The 15,023-nt window shown below is 31.5% G+C and overlaps 1 protein-coding gene across 2 annotated transcripts; it reads right to left on the reverse strand.

Moving 5' to 3' along the window:
- Positions 1-1,600: 1,600 nt before the first annotated feature.
- Positions 1,601-10,112, reverse strand: LOC120254179 (cysteine synthase-like). Of its 2 annotated transcripts, none has more exons than XM_039262329.1 (10): positions 9,814-10,112; positions 9,568-9,677; positions 9,403-9,460; positions 8,644-8,907; positions 8,408-8,545; positions 8,252-8,303; positions 7,768-7,847; positions 7,259-7,318; positions 7,060-7,140; positions 1,601-1,749 (listed from the first exon to the last, which is right to left on the reverse strand). In XM_039262329.1, the coding sequence occupies exons 1-10, from the start codon at positions 9,853-9,855 to the stop codon at positions 1,657-1,659; spliced, it is 978 nt and encodes a 325-aa protein (XP_039118263.1). In that variant the 5' UTR covers positions 9,856-10,112; the 3' UTR covers positions 1,601-1,656. The 2 variants fall into 2 exon arrangements, with proteins under 2 accessions (XP_039118263.1, XP_039118262.1); XM_039262328.1 differs by lacking the exon at positions 1,601-1,749 and adding an exon at positions 5,891-6,128 and having other exon boundaries at positions 9,814-10,108.
- Positions 10,113-15,023: the final 4,911 nt, after the last annotated feature.

Consider the following 15,023-nt stretch of genomic DNA (forward strand, 5'->3'; position numbering starts at 1 on the left):
TTAGTATTTGCATTGTATTAGCTTTTATTAAGGTTATTTTTCAATAAAATTTTAACTATTCCAGTTTCATAAATTTGATCATAAATTAATTTAATTAATAATTTTATTATTAATTAAGTAATTAATTACACACAAATTAATTGTAGATATATAATAACTAGTTATAATTATATTAATGAATTAGTAGTTTTATAATTTTAATTACAATAATTATAAAAATAAAAAATAATTAAAAAATTAATATTCTTGTGGGACCCAAAATTTGACCCAAAATTTGAGATTTGGGTCATCTATTGGAGATGAACTAATCTCATTACCGCGGTAATATATCATTATTGCGAACCAAACGGTCTTTCTGCCAATGACATTGGTTTGAATCCCAAAGAATAATAGAAAACTGACACTTCCTTCATCTTCTTCTCTATATATAGCTGTAGAAGTTGTTGCTGTCATTGCCGGGAAGGAGAGGAACGTGGAGATTTGTAAGTGTTCCCTGTGCTAAAGTCACCATCTAATTGATGATTATAGCTGGGTTTCTTTGTAACAAAGATGAGTGCTTTGTCATAAAACCTGATAGGTATAGAGGCCCGGTAACACCTAGTCGGCAACTTTTTTTTACTTAAAGATTGTGCAAGACCAAGAACTCATGCTCTTACGCCTTAATTTTGTAGATGAGTTTGACAAATATTCTGGATTAGTTATTATTTATTATATTCCTACTCAAATCTTCTAAGTGAAGTGTCACTTTTAACCTATGAATTTGTCATAGAAAATATTGTAGATAATTAGATGAATTGAATCTTATTTGTGATTCACACCTCTACTTTTAGTTTGTGAAAATACAATCTATAATCTTACTTTCTATTCAAAATTTGTGTCATTGACGTCTTATTCATTGTTATCAGAGAAATATTATAAATTATGTGAGAAAGTGAGTAATGAATTATATCGGGGGACTAAATCCGATAATATCAATTTATGCACATCTGAACCACTATTGTCGTAGAATTAACTCCCACAATAAAATTAATTCACATTTTTTAAAAAGTATGGGAATTAAATAAATTTTTTTAAAAAATTGTTTGCAAGAAAAAATTTAGAACTCCTACCATCTGACAAAGAGTATGGGAATTCTTCTGGAGCATCTTTTTATTTAAAAAGTAAAAAATCCAAATGACATATTCTTAAATATCCTTAATTTTTTCCAGAAGAATGGGGAAAAATAGAGGCAATCCAAACAAAGGTCGGCTAATTATAAAGTTTTCCATTGAAACATTACTGCCTGAAATTAATTCAAATGACTTTTAATAATTAACGATTCAAACAGCTACTGTTAATTAGTGCCAAAAATCAAGCAACAATAACCCTTAACTATGATTTAAGGACCATAATTAGAAATTAATTAATACCACTGGGCATCTTGATTCACTTATTCCAAACATAACAAACAAAACTACTTCCTTGATCCATTAATGGAACATTAAATCAGGCAGAAATTTAATAGAAGATTCAGTACATAAAAGTTCTTTGTTATTCAAGAACATTATCAAGCACATAGACAGTGCTTCTTCAGTAGATAACTTCTCTTATTCCTATCACTCCAAAGAAACACAGACACGATGATGTCTGGTAAAACAATGTTGATTGTTCGAATTCTCAAGGCTCAAAAACCATGTTCTCCGCTTCATCTTTGATTGACTGGAAGAGCACGGAGGAAAGATAACGCCCTCCGGCACTAGGAAAAATCACCTGCATTTATCAGCAAAATTGACTTAGAAATAGTACTATGCCTAGGCCTGTCAATTGATTAAGCCCGTTCTTGAGCTGGGTAAAAGTTCAAACTCAAAATTAATTTCAAGCCGAGCTTGTCTCGATCATATATTTTTATTATATGAGTAACAAAAACATATTTCGACCCTCATTGTAGTTTGTTTTGCCTATTGTATAGAACTTTTTAATTTTGTGCTCTTGACTAAATTGTGCTAGGCTCGAGCTTTCAGAAAGCCGACCTCGAGCAAATATATTGAAGCTAATTTTGAGCTCAAGCTGAGACCGGCACATTTATAGCCCCACATGTGCACTGGTGCCATGAAATGGATGCAAGAGAAGTTCTTCAGTTTCTAAGATTGGTTCCTAAAGTAACCAAAGCTTAATACGGCAAAACCGGAGAAGTTTATTGAGGGAGATTCTCAAAGAATTTTTTGTGAAAATTCAACAAGAGCAGACATTTGTGTTAGTGGTAAAGGTCTGCAACAAATTTACCTCGATTAAGATCTTCGGACTGCCAGATTAGTAACTAATTTTGGAATGATAGAAAGTTTTTAGTGGCTGCACTTTGTATACTCCGTATAATTTGGAGAGGAAATCAAATAATAAGATTCGTATTGCTGATGGTAGTTTCTCTCCTATTGCTGGGAAAGGAAACATTAATCTATCCAAGAGAATAAGTCTTAAATCGGTACTCCATGTTCCAAAACTCAAATGTAACCTTTTGTCTGTCAGCAAACTTTCAAAGGATTCTAACTGTCGTGTTATTTTTTTGTGATTCTTCTTGTGTTTTTCAGGACCAGAGCTCGGGGATGATGATTGGGAAAGCTAAAGAGATAGGCGGGCTTTACTATTTTGATGAGACCACTCCTAAGAATAAAAAGGCTCAAGCTTATAGTAGTATGAGTTCGAACTCTACTTTAGACAGAATAATGGAATGGCATTTTAGACTTGGTCATCCTAGCTTTTCTTATTTGAGACATTTATTTCCTGATATATTTAAAGGTGTTGATTGCTCTTTACTTCAATGTGAAACTTGTTTTTTATCAAAAATCCATAGAACAAAGTTTTCACCTAAACCTTATTATCCTTCAAAACCATTTTTTATGATACATAGTGATGTTTGGGGGCCTTCAAAAATAAAAACATTATCCGGAAAAATAGGTTTTGTAACTTTTATTGATGATCACACTAGAATATGTTGGGTTTACCTTATAAGCAGGAAATCTGAAGTTGAAAAACTTTTTAAGGATTTTTATAACATGATTGAAACTCAATTTCAAACAAAAATTTGCATCCTTAGATCAGACAATGGAACCGAGTATTTTAATGAATGTTTAGGGGAGTTTCTAAAGAACAAGGGCATAATTCACCAATCTACATGTCGTGATACTCCACAACAAAATGGGATTGCCGAAAGAAAAAATAGACATTTACTAGAAGTTGCTAGGGCTATCATGTTTTCGATGAATGTTCCCAAATATTTGTGGGGGGACGCTGTTTTAACATCTTCATATTTGATAAACCGAATGCCTACTCGAGTTTTAAAATTCATGACTCCGCTAAACAAATTAAAAGAAACATTTCCAATTCTTCGAATGTCATCAGACATTCCTTTAAAGGTCTTTGGGTGCACATGCTTTGTTCATATTCCAACCAAGTTTCGATCAAAACTAGATCCTAAGTCTAAAAAATGTATTTTTATCGGATATGTTCCAAATAAAAAAGGGTACAAAATGTTTTTAATCCTATTTCAAAAGAAAAACCTACATTAGTATGGATGTAATCTTCTTGGAAAAGATACCGTTTTTTCAATAAAAAAATCAACTTCATGAGGAGTATGTTTTTAAATAAAGATGATTTTTTTGGCAAGTATCTCAACCATTACCTAAAAATGATTTTTAACACCAAATGTCTTTTGATAAACAAGAACCCGAAATAATGGGTCAAAAATAATAAAAAAATAATGAGAATCCCGGTCATCGGATACCAAAAGTTATTTTTGCCTAGTGAAGGGGAGAAATACTACGAAAAATTGTAGTCGAGCCTCTGGTTTATTCTAGGAGAAGGTTTCATACAAGGAAGATTGCCCAAATTGATCCTTTGGTTTCTTCCCAAAATCAAGAACCGGGTAATGGTCTTCAAGAAACACAGGTAATTCCAAACCTTGATCCCATCTTTACATCTACAGAATCTCAAAATCAGGATATAGTAGATCTAGATCTTCCTATAGCCAATAGGAAAGGAGTCCGCTCTTGTACAACAAAACACCCTATTGCAAAATATTTGTCTTATAAAAAAATTACACCCAAACACAGAAGTTTTTTGTCAAAAATCTCTAACTTGTCTGAACCTAGAACAATACAGGAAGCACTCAATAGTCCGACCTGGAGGTTAGCAATCAAGGAGGAGATGGATGCTCTTTTGAAAAATGAGACTTGGGAAGTTGTTGACTTGCCAAAGGACAAAACCACTGTCGGATGTAAGTGGGTTTTTACTATAAAATGCAAGGCTGATGGAAGTGTTGAAAGATACAAAGCACGACTCGTGGCAAAGGGGTTTACTCAGACCTACGGGATTGACTATTAGGAGACCTTTGCCCCGGTAGCCAAGATAAATTCGATTCGTGTTCTTCTATCCATAGCAGCAAATTGTAATTGGCCTTTGCATCAACTTGATGTAAAAAATGCTTTCTTCAATGGCAAATTGGAAGAAGAAGTCTTTATGGATCCCCCACCAGGTTTTGAGAAGAAGTTTGGCGAGAACAAGGTTTGCAGATTGAAGAAATCTTTGTATGGGCTAAAGCAATCCCCTCGGGCTTGGTTTGAAAGGTTCGGGAAGGCCATAAAAGGATATGAATATTTTCAGAGTCAAGCCGATCATACTATGTTCTATAAATATTCAAAGGCAGGTAAATTGGCTATACTCATTGTCTACGTCGATGATATTATTCTTACAGGTGATGATGTTAAAGAAATCGAGACGTTGAAAGCAAGAATTGCCACTGAATTTGAAACTAAAGACTTAGGGCCAGTGAAATACTTCCTTGGCATTGAGTTTGCTAGATCACAAGAAGGGATTTTTATCAATCAACGAAAGTATGTGCTTGACCTACTCAGTGAAACTAGGATGCTTGGATGCAAAGCAGTTGAAACTCCAATTTAACCTAATAAAAAACTACAAGTAAGTGATACAGTTGTTGGTGTTGACAAAGATCAATATCAAAGACTCATTGGAAGATTAATCTATCTCTCACACACTCGCCCTGATATCTCCTTTGCCGTTAGTGTGGTAAGCCAATTTATGCATTCTCCAAACTCAGACCACTTAGATGCTGTCTACCGATTTCTCAGGTACCTAAAAGGGACACCTGGAAGAGGATTGATTTTTAAAAATAATGGGCACTTACAAATCGAGGCATTTACAGATGCAGATTGGGCTGGGAGTGTTACAGACAGACGATCTACTTCAGGATACTGCACCTTTGTAGGAGGAAACTTGGTGACTTGGAGAAGTAAAAAACAAAGTGTTGTGGCTAGAAGTAGTGCAGAAGCTGAGTTTAGATCGGTGGCTCATGGAATTAGTGAAGTTTTGTGGATTAGGAGAGTTCTTGAAGAATTGAAAATCTCTACCCCACCACCGATTAAAGTATACTGCGATAATAAATCAGCAATTGCCATTTCACACAATCCAGTTCTTCATGATCGAACAAAACATGTGGAGATAGACAAGCATTTCATTAAAGTAAAAATCGATGGAGGAGTAATTTGCATGGTGTATATTCCTTCCACAGACCAAGTAGCAGATATCTTAACTAAAGGTCTTCAGAAGAAACAGTTTGATAGTCTAATTTTTAAGCTGGCCTTGAAAGATATTTTCATGCCAACTTGAGGGGGAGTGTTGAAAAATAGCCTGCTAAATAATACAACTATGTATATTAGCTATAAGAAATCTTTTATATAGCTGTGATTATAGCTGTGATTAGGCTATATTAGGATATTCTATATTTAGTTGATTGCACCCATGATTGTAGAGATTACCTCTTAATTGTAGAGATTACGATTACTTACCTTGTAATTGTTTGGCTATTTAAACTCTTGTAAAGCAGAAAAACATCAAGAAATAAGAAAATCTTCTTCATGTTTGATAATAACATTATGAAGCACATAGACAGTGCTTCTTCAGTAGATAACTTCTCTTATTCCAATCACTCCAAAGAAACACAGACACGATGATGTCTGGTAAAACAATGTTGATTGTTCGAATTCTCAAGGCTCAAAAACCATGTTCTCCGCTTCATCTTTGATCGTCTGGAAGAGCACAGAGGAAAGATAACGCTCTCCGGCACTAGGTAAAATCACCTGCATTTATCAGCAAAATTGACTTAGAAATAGTACTATGCCTAGGCCTGTCAATTGATTAAGCCCGTTCTTGAGCTGGGTAAAAGTTCAAGCTCAAAATTAATTTCAAGCCGAGATTGGCTCGATCACATACAATTATTATATGAGGAACAAAAACATATTTCGACCCTCATGGTGAAATTTAAATTCAGTTTGTTTTGCCTATTGTATAGAACAATTTAATTTTGAGCTCTTGACAATATTGTGCCTAGGCTCAAGCTTTCAGAAAGCCGACCTCAAGCAAATATATTTAAGTTAATTTTGAGCTCAAGCTGAGACCGGCACATTTATAGCCCCACATGTGCACTGGTGCCATGAAATGGATGCAAGAGAAGTTCTTCAGATTCTAAGATTGGTTCCTAAAGTAACCAAAGCTTAATATGGCAGTCACATGAAAGCACAAAACCGGAGAAGTTTATTGAGGGAGATTCTCAAAGAATTTTTTGTGAAAATTCAACAAGAGCAGACATTTGTGTTAGTGGTAAAGGTCTGCAACAAATTTACCTCGATTAAGATCTTCGGACTGCCAGATTAGTAACTAATTTTGGAATGATTGAAAGTTTTTAGTGGCTGCACTTTGTATACTCCATATAATTTGGAGAGGAAATCAAATAATATGATTCTCTTAAGTCTTTACAGAACTTAGAAGTCGAGTAGTATACTCAAAAGATTATGTAGACTCCGCAAGAATACGAATTGATTATCAGCAAAATGTGAGCTATTGATGTTTCACATGCGGAAAAGTTTTGCAAAGATATGCAATGCAATATTCATTTGAAGGACATGGATTTTTTTCTCAGCAATTTATTCATCTGCAGTGAAGAACTTTCAGGATGGGAAAATTAAGATGACAAAATAATCTATGAAGCAATTGAAAAAGGTATAAGCTTACAACAATGAGTTTCCCGTCGTTTTCTGGTCTCCGGGCAAGCTTAATAGCAGCAGCGGCAGCAGCACCAGATGATATACCAACCTACAAAGTAATGTTCTACTTTAGCATCACAAACAAAAGACATTAGACAATGTATAAACTATTATGGAATTCTCATCATTTTAAGTTTGTAACTAGAAGAGAGCATTGATAAACTCACCAACAACCCTTCCTTCAGTGCAAGAAGTTTTGCTGTTTCAATAGCTTCTTCACTTGAAACCTTTTTTTTTTTTTTTTGCCAAATCACCAACACACAAAATTTAGGTGTTTCATGTGCAATAAGAATAAAAAAATACAGAGAAATCCAAAGTAAAAGAAGTTGAAAAAAAATAAAACCCACAAAGTACATCAAGATCAAGAAATAGTGACAGTATTTTGTGTAAATCCTCATCTAGAGTAACAGAAATCTTGAATAGAAATTTCACAAACTACATTTTCTAGCAGTCTTCAATTATTTACACAAACCAAATTGTTTGCATAAATGATGCATGTTCTTTTTTATGTACACAAAACAAATAAATATAGGCCAATATGTTCATGGATTGATGATGTATTGGCCTTGCATTAGAAATTGTTGAAAATTTGTCAAAGCACATAAATCCTTTCAAATTGCAAGATAAAATCATGAATGCACAATGACATTGCTAAATGAGAAGTTTGGTGGCTTACCTTGACAATTTCATCCATAATATTAAGATCAATAACTCCAGAAATAAAGCTTACACCAATCCCTGGGATCAGGTGAGGACCTAGAAAGAAGATATTTGGTCAGCTCAAATCATGAAAATTTTGACTAAAAATTAAGACCTGTTTGTTTTGACTTTTGAGAGTATTTTTCCTATTTTTGTTTTAATAAGATTTTTTTTTTGTTTTTGTTTTTTGTTTTAAGAAAACCTGTTTGCTTTGATATGTTCAATGAATCAGCTTTTAAAAATGGAAACAAAAAATGTGTTTATTATAAAATTATAAAAAAATATAGTTTTTAAAAATAGAATCATTTTCCTCGCTCACATATGCATGAATACATGGCACATGTATTAAAAACTTACAGTGATGGTATTTAATAGAAACAAGTTAGTAGTCAATTTTATTGAAATGATTCAATGATAAATTAATAGATAACACAAGAAATAAAAAGATAAAAACAACCCACCAAGTTTTCCTTCAGATAAAAATGCACTTTCAGCTGGCTCCACACCATAGACCTTGATCACAAGACAGACACAAGAACTTAGTTAAATTTACCAAGCTCAAGAGAATTGAATCTGAACTCATGAAATCCACAACATCAGTGTCCACTCAGACAAACCTTAATGTCAGGATTTTGCTCCTTCAGATACTTCCCAGTTCCAGTGATTGTGCCTCCGGTCCCAACACCGGCAACAAAAGCATCAATCATACCACCAGTACCTTTCCAAATTTCAGGCCCAGTTGTCTCATAATGTATCTGCAGATTCATACAAATAACATCAATGATGAAACTATTCAAGAAAAGCAAAATTAAGCTCAGTTCTGAATTACAATGCAATATATATATATATATACATTTGGGTTGGCAGGATTATCGAATTGCTGAAGAATGTAAGAATGGGGTGTTTTTGCTGCCAATTCCTTAGCCTTTGCAATTGCACCTTTCAAGCCTGCATTTGGATCAGTAAGGACTAACTCTGCACCAAAAGCTTTCAGAATTATCCTTCTCTCGAGTGTCATAGAGGCCGGCATTGTGAGAACGAGCTTGTAACCCTTTGCGGCCGCTATGAAGGCGAGGCCGATGCCGGTGTTACCACTAGTGGCCTCAATCAAGACACTCTTATACCAAATTCATAATGCCAAAGAAAGGAAATATATGTCAGCTTAACACTCCACAGTAATGAAAATAAGGTTTCAGCAAACAATCTAGATAAGCATAGACAGCTTTATCGAAATGGTTGGTTTATAGAATTTGAGATCAATTCCAGTCATACATTACCACAGTAAGAAGAGTGACAAGAACATTAGCAAATGAAAGCATGCTCTTAATATATTAAGCAATTATAATGATTTTTTCAACCAATGATCAATGATTTAAGTATGATGCTTACATATCAAAAACCAAATGAAAAGAATATTTATCAAGATTGTCATTCATGGATACTACAGCCATGTATACAATGAACAAAGACAGAGCATTCATAGAAACCATGGTAAACACTGAACTCAGGCGCATCAAATGTATGAAAAAACAACCTTACATACTAACAAAAAAAAAAAAAGGAAAGAGTGTTCAAAACTTAATCGTCATTTTCAAGTGCTGAACTTGCTAACCTTGCCAGGTGTGATAAGGCCCTTCTCCTCAGCATCAGCAATCATACTGTATCCAATCCTAGTAAACAGAACATTAACCAAATGTCTCAGAGCTACAATAAATTAAATCATAGAAGAAAAAAAAATGAGATTTTTAACAAAAAATAAGGGATAAAAAGCCATTGCCTGTCCTTAACACTGGAACAAGGCTGCATAGTCTCCAGCTTAGCAGCAATTCTAGCTCGGCAGCCAGTGACAACATTGTTTAGATACACCAACGGTGTATTCCCAATCAACTAAGCATTCCAGACATGAAAACACTCAAAAATTCCACTCCAAAAAAAATATAACTCTTCACATATAAAGAACATCACTGATTCAATAAATATTATGAAAAAAAATAAAACTAAAAAAAAAAAAATAAGAACTCACTTCAGTGACATCTTTGGCAATGGAAGGACCAGCTTCACCCATTGTTCTTCAAATAAACTCCACAATTAAAATACAAAAAATAAGAAGAAAAATCCTATCAAAGGATTGATCAAAAGGCATCAAACACTTGGGATCATAACTGAAAACACTGAAAGAAGTGAAGATCTCAAAACCCAAGTGTCAGAGCACCTTCAGTGTCAGAGCAACTTCATGTGCTTGTGATCTTTCATATGATAGAGATGTCTTTGGAATTTTCTCCAAAAAGAGATGGGTTCATGCGGCGACGTTCACGGTGTTAAGTGAGGGAGATAAAGAGTGTGCATTATGGTAAGAATCTTGAAAGAGGTGGGGGACAAGACAATATGCTCCACTGGAATGGATAAAAATTTGTTCAGTGAAGGACAACATCATATCAATCAGAATCAGTGTTGAAAATGAATGTTATGGAGATGATGATGGTGGAGAAGGCAAACACTTCTTCATGGACGAGACTAATAAAGTAAATAATAAATAAATAAATAAATTCCTTTGCTTCTTTGTTTTGTTGTAAAGAAAATGTAAATGTATGTTCATGAGTGTGTTCATTTTACTGTGTGCCACGTGTCTCAGGGATGTTTGTTATTATATGGCACTCTGAGCTTCTTTCAATTTCATTAATCCGATGTGCTTGTTTCAAACCAATAATGTATTAAAAACAATCACTTAATTTATTGATATCAGATTATATATATATATATATATATATTTGATGTTCATTCTGTTTAACAGATAAATTTAAATATTACTTTGTGCATATAAAAAATATAAATATTATAGAGCTTAAGTTCTCTCGTTTGTCTGTTTTTTCACATATGATTTATCCATATTATTAAAATAAATAAATTAATAAGTAAATAACAAAAAAATTGGGTGGTAAAAACTAAACTAATTAGATAAGTAAAAATCCACTAGAAATAAATATAATAAGAAAGAACAGGAGCTCTTAATCATGGAGAAAATTTTAGCAGAAATCCACTGGAAATAAATACAATGAGGGGAATAGGGGCTCCTAATAGCAAAGAAAATCTCGTGCAACAAATAAATAACAAATTTTGTAATATAGCTTGAAATGTTTATATTTCAATATCCATTATTTTATCAATTTCTCTTTTAAGTGGGAGAGAGAGAAAGAGAGTCTATTATGGGAAGAATATTAGCAGAGCTGGGGAACCATATGCTCCATCAAAATTGGATAAAAATTTTTGAACGATGGACAACATCAATCACTGTTGAAAAGGAATGTTATGGAGTTGATGGTGGAGAAGGCAAACACTTGTTATGGTCCGAGACTAAAGAAATTTTTTAAAAAAATCCTTTGTTTCTTTCTTGTGTTGCAACTTGCAAAGAAGATGTAAATTTATGTAAATGTAAGTATTCACGTAGTGCCACCTGTCTCCGGTAATGTTTGTTATTATTTCGGTGCTCTTGACTTTTTTTTTTTTTAACTCCGAACTTCTTTTAATTTTAATCCGAGACACAATTCATATTTTTATAAATTGAATAAATACAAAATTTATTAAAAATAAATATTTGATAATTTAATATTAAGTTTTTTTTTTTTGCATAGAAAGAGACAGATTTAAACTTTAATTCACACAAATGGAGAGTATAAGTGTTGTAAAACTCATTTATTGGTGTGTGATCATCTCATGCACGTGATTTATCCATATTTATTAAAAATAAATAAATAAATATAAAAAGAGTTTAGTGATAAAAACTAAACTAAATAAAAAAAATATAATAAACATAGAGCAACAAGTACACTGCTGAAATCCACTAAAAACTGAACACAAAAAAAAGGAAAAGGGGCTCTACAGCTCCTAAGTGTAGAGAGAATCACCTCTCCTCCTTGGGTGCAACAAATGCATAACATATTTTATAATTTTGCTTTGAAATATTGTTTATGTTTCATTATACATTATTTTATCAATTTCTACCTTAAATGGGTGTTATTTATTATGAAATGCTTGAAATGGAGAAATACAAAGAAATGATACTATATGAAATGCTTCCAGTAAGGTATTAATGTACAGTAAAATGAGCTTCGTTTCCATCACTACAATTAAAAAAAAAATAATCTAAAAATGAGTTTTATTCAAAAATAAAAAAAATCACTAAAATGAGTCAATTTTCGATTCTCTCCATTTAGACTAAAATAAATTACTAAAAAAAAAACACTGTATTTGAGTAACTTTCTTACTCTTTCCTATTATTTCAGGCCAAATAAACAAACTCTTTGGTTGTAGACTTGTAGTTTCATTATTTAAGACTCAGTTGTATAGTGTTACACTGTTAGTTTATATTTCATGCGGTCTTTTTTACTTATCTAATTTTAGACTTTTTTTTTTTTATCTTTTTTACTTAGTCAATTTATAAAATTTATAAAGTATTAAATATTATTTTTTAAAATTTACCATTTATATTAAATATAGTTCTAAAATTTTTAACAAATCATATTCAACCACAGGTTATATTAAATCATATTTTAAATAAACATAATTTTAAAAAATTAATATAATTATTAATAAAATTTAAATTATAAAGTAATTTTAATAAAAAAATTAATTAATATAAATTAATTAAAATAAACAACTAAAAAAGATAGAGAATATTTGACAATGAAACGCAAAGAGAGAATCAAGATGGATTGACAAACCCTAGGACCTAGGTTCTTATGGTTTATGGGCCACACCTGCACGCGGCTACCAGGCACGTAACCTGACGGGCCAGCCTGGCCCGCTAGATTCTCCACATCCACACTCAAACCAATGTCTCTAAAAAAGCAATAAAAGAACCATATCTTGTACTCAATCATGTTTGTAGTTTTTTAGCAACTTTTGCAAAGAAACAATATAAGATCTGTATCTTTTATTAAATTATTATTATTATTATTATTATTATTAGACACCGATGCTTGTTAATCATGGCTCCTTTGTTCTCCCACTTGTACCCAAAGAATGGTGTTTTTCATTTTTTTATATATATTTTCAGTGCTTGCCACCTGTCTCATTTGATCCCAACTACTGACCTTTTTAATTTGCTTTTTTTTTCCGTGCAATTAGACACATTTAGATAAAATCTAATTCTATTTTAAGGCGATCTCCGTACATATATTTTGAACAAAATGGGGCTTTTTTTTAAATATTGCATTTTTTAATTATTTACTAAAATAAGTATCTTTTAGATTAATTACCAAAAATCTGTAAAAGTCTAGTGGAGATATCTTTACATGTATATTTTGAACAAAATGGGGCTTTTTTTTTAAATATTGCATTTTTTAATTATTTACTAAAATAAGTATCTTTTAGATTAATTACCAAAATACGCAAAAAGTACCATGGAGTGTACTTACATTGTACTTTTTTGCACATGGGTAATATTTAAATTTTTTTTTTCAATTTTATAATAGTTTTTTATATAAAATTTTACATTTACAACCTTACAAATTTTTTAATTAATTTTTTCACAAATCTATTTATATTTTTCAATGGTTTTTTTATATAATATTTTACGGTTTAGTCCTTATAATTTTTTTAAATTAAAATTTTTTTCACAACTCTATTTAAAATTTACAATGGTTTTTTAATATAGTACTTTACTTTTAAGTCCTTATATAAGAGAACCTTAGTGTTGTAATCGGGATATAGTTCCGAACTCTCAGAACATCTTCAAGTAATACGAGAATTCCCGAGTTTGATCTTAGGACCTTCGTTTTCGCTTTAGATCTTTTATTTATCCTTTTCATCCGTTTAGAGTATGATATTTGCTTTTTTTTTTTATTACAAATGACATGTGTTAGAAAGAATTTTAATTAAAAAATATATATAAGGACTTAAACGTAAAGTATTATATTAAAAAACCATTGTAAATTTTAAATAGGGTTGTAAGAAAAAATTTTAATTTAAAAAAATTATAAGGACTAAAACGTAAAATATTATATAAAAAAACCAGATTTGTGAAAAAATTGATTAAAAAAATTTGTAAGGTTGTAAATGTAAAATTTTATATAAAAAACTATTATAAAATTAAAAAGAAAATTTAAATATTACCCATATACAAAAAAGTACCATGCAAGTACACTGCATCCTACTTTTTGCGCATTTTGGTAATTAATTTAAAAAATACCTATTTTAGTAAATAATTAAAAAAAATGCAATATTTTTTTAAAAAAAAGCCACAAAATGGTGGCATAAAATATAGGTTTTTTTAAATATTAAAAAAAATATTTACTAAATTATGCATGTTTGGAAATATTTACCAAAATACGCAAGTTTCTCCCGTTTTCCCATTTTTTTTATTTTAAAAAAAATCAAATGATTGTTTACTTTTGCATTATCAGGCTTTCTTTGCATTTTAAAAAAAAAACAAAAAAAAAAGCGAAAAAAAACTAAACAACCAACCGTTTGCATTATCAGACTTTCTTAGTATTTTTAAAAAAGCAAAAAAAAAAAACTTTACTAACGGATATAAATTTATGGTATAATCACTCAAAAATAGTCCTCATGCTTTTTCTCTCTCCTTTTTGGTCCTCTCTCGAAATGCTCTCATTAGTCACTCTCTTTGAAAATGTGCCCACTTGGGAAAAAGCTCGTCAGGTCCCTCTACTTTTAAAAATGTGCCCACTCTAAGTGGGCACATTTCTAAAAGTAGAGGGACTCATGGGAGCATTTTTAACTAAGTGGGCACATTTTCAAAAAGTAGAGGGACTAGATCTGGAAAGCAGTAATGACAAAAGCAGGGAAAGAGAAAGAAATAGAAGGACCAACTAGGGTATTATACCTAAATTTATCCGTTAAATTATTTTATTATTATTTTTTCTTATATAATGCCCACTTCCCACTTCATACTATCTCCCCCCATTCTCATTTTCTCCCATTTTAATCTTATTTCAAGTTCTAATTGTTCTAATTGTTTGAGTGTTTTATACTTACACGTGTACGTGATTTTTGTTGATAATTTTTGATGGCGTTCTTAAGATTACAGAGTGATCACATTTCATCCATTTGGTCGGAAAAGGTAATATTTTTGTATACTTAGATAACGTTGAAATTAATTATTTATTAATAATTATATTAAGACATTAGTTTCACATAATAATTTTTTTTTATGTCATACTTATTAATCGTATCTTATTAGCGGCCGAAGCATGTTTGATTAGATAACGCACTATA

The sequence above is a fragment of the Dioscorea cayenensis genome, unplaced genomic scaffold (assembly GCF_009730915.1).
Source record: "Dioscorea cayenensis subsp. rotundata cultivar TDr96_F1 unplaced genomic scaffold, TDr96_F1_v2_PseudoChromosome.rev07_lg8_w22 25.fasta BLBR01000374.1, whole genome shotgun sequence".
NCBI classification, from domain to species: Eukaryota; Viridiplantae; Streptophyta; class Magnoliopsida; order Dioscoreales; family Dioscoreaceae; genus Dioscorea; species Dioscorea cayenensis.

Coding starts and splice junctions, on each gene's coding strand:
- LOC120254179 (XM_039262329.1), bottom strand. CDS start 9,855: ATGGGTGAAGCTGGTCCTTCCATTGCCAAAGATGTCACTGAA. Junction 8,908..9,402: donor GCCTTATCACACCTGGCAAG/GTTAGCAAGTTC, acceptor ATTTGGTATAAG/AGTGTCTTGATTGAGGCCAC. Junction 8,304..8,407: donor AGCAAAATCCTGACATTAAG/GTTTGTCTGAGT, acceptor CTTGTGATCAAG/GTCTATGGTGTGGAGCCAGC.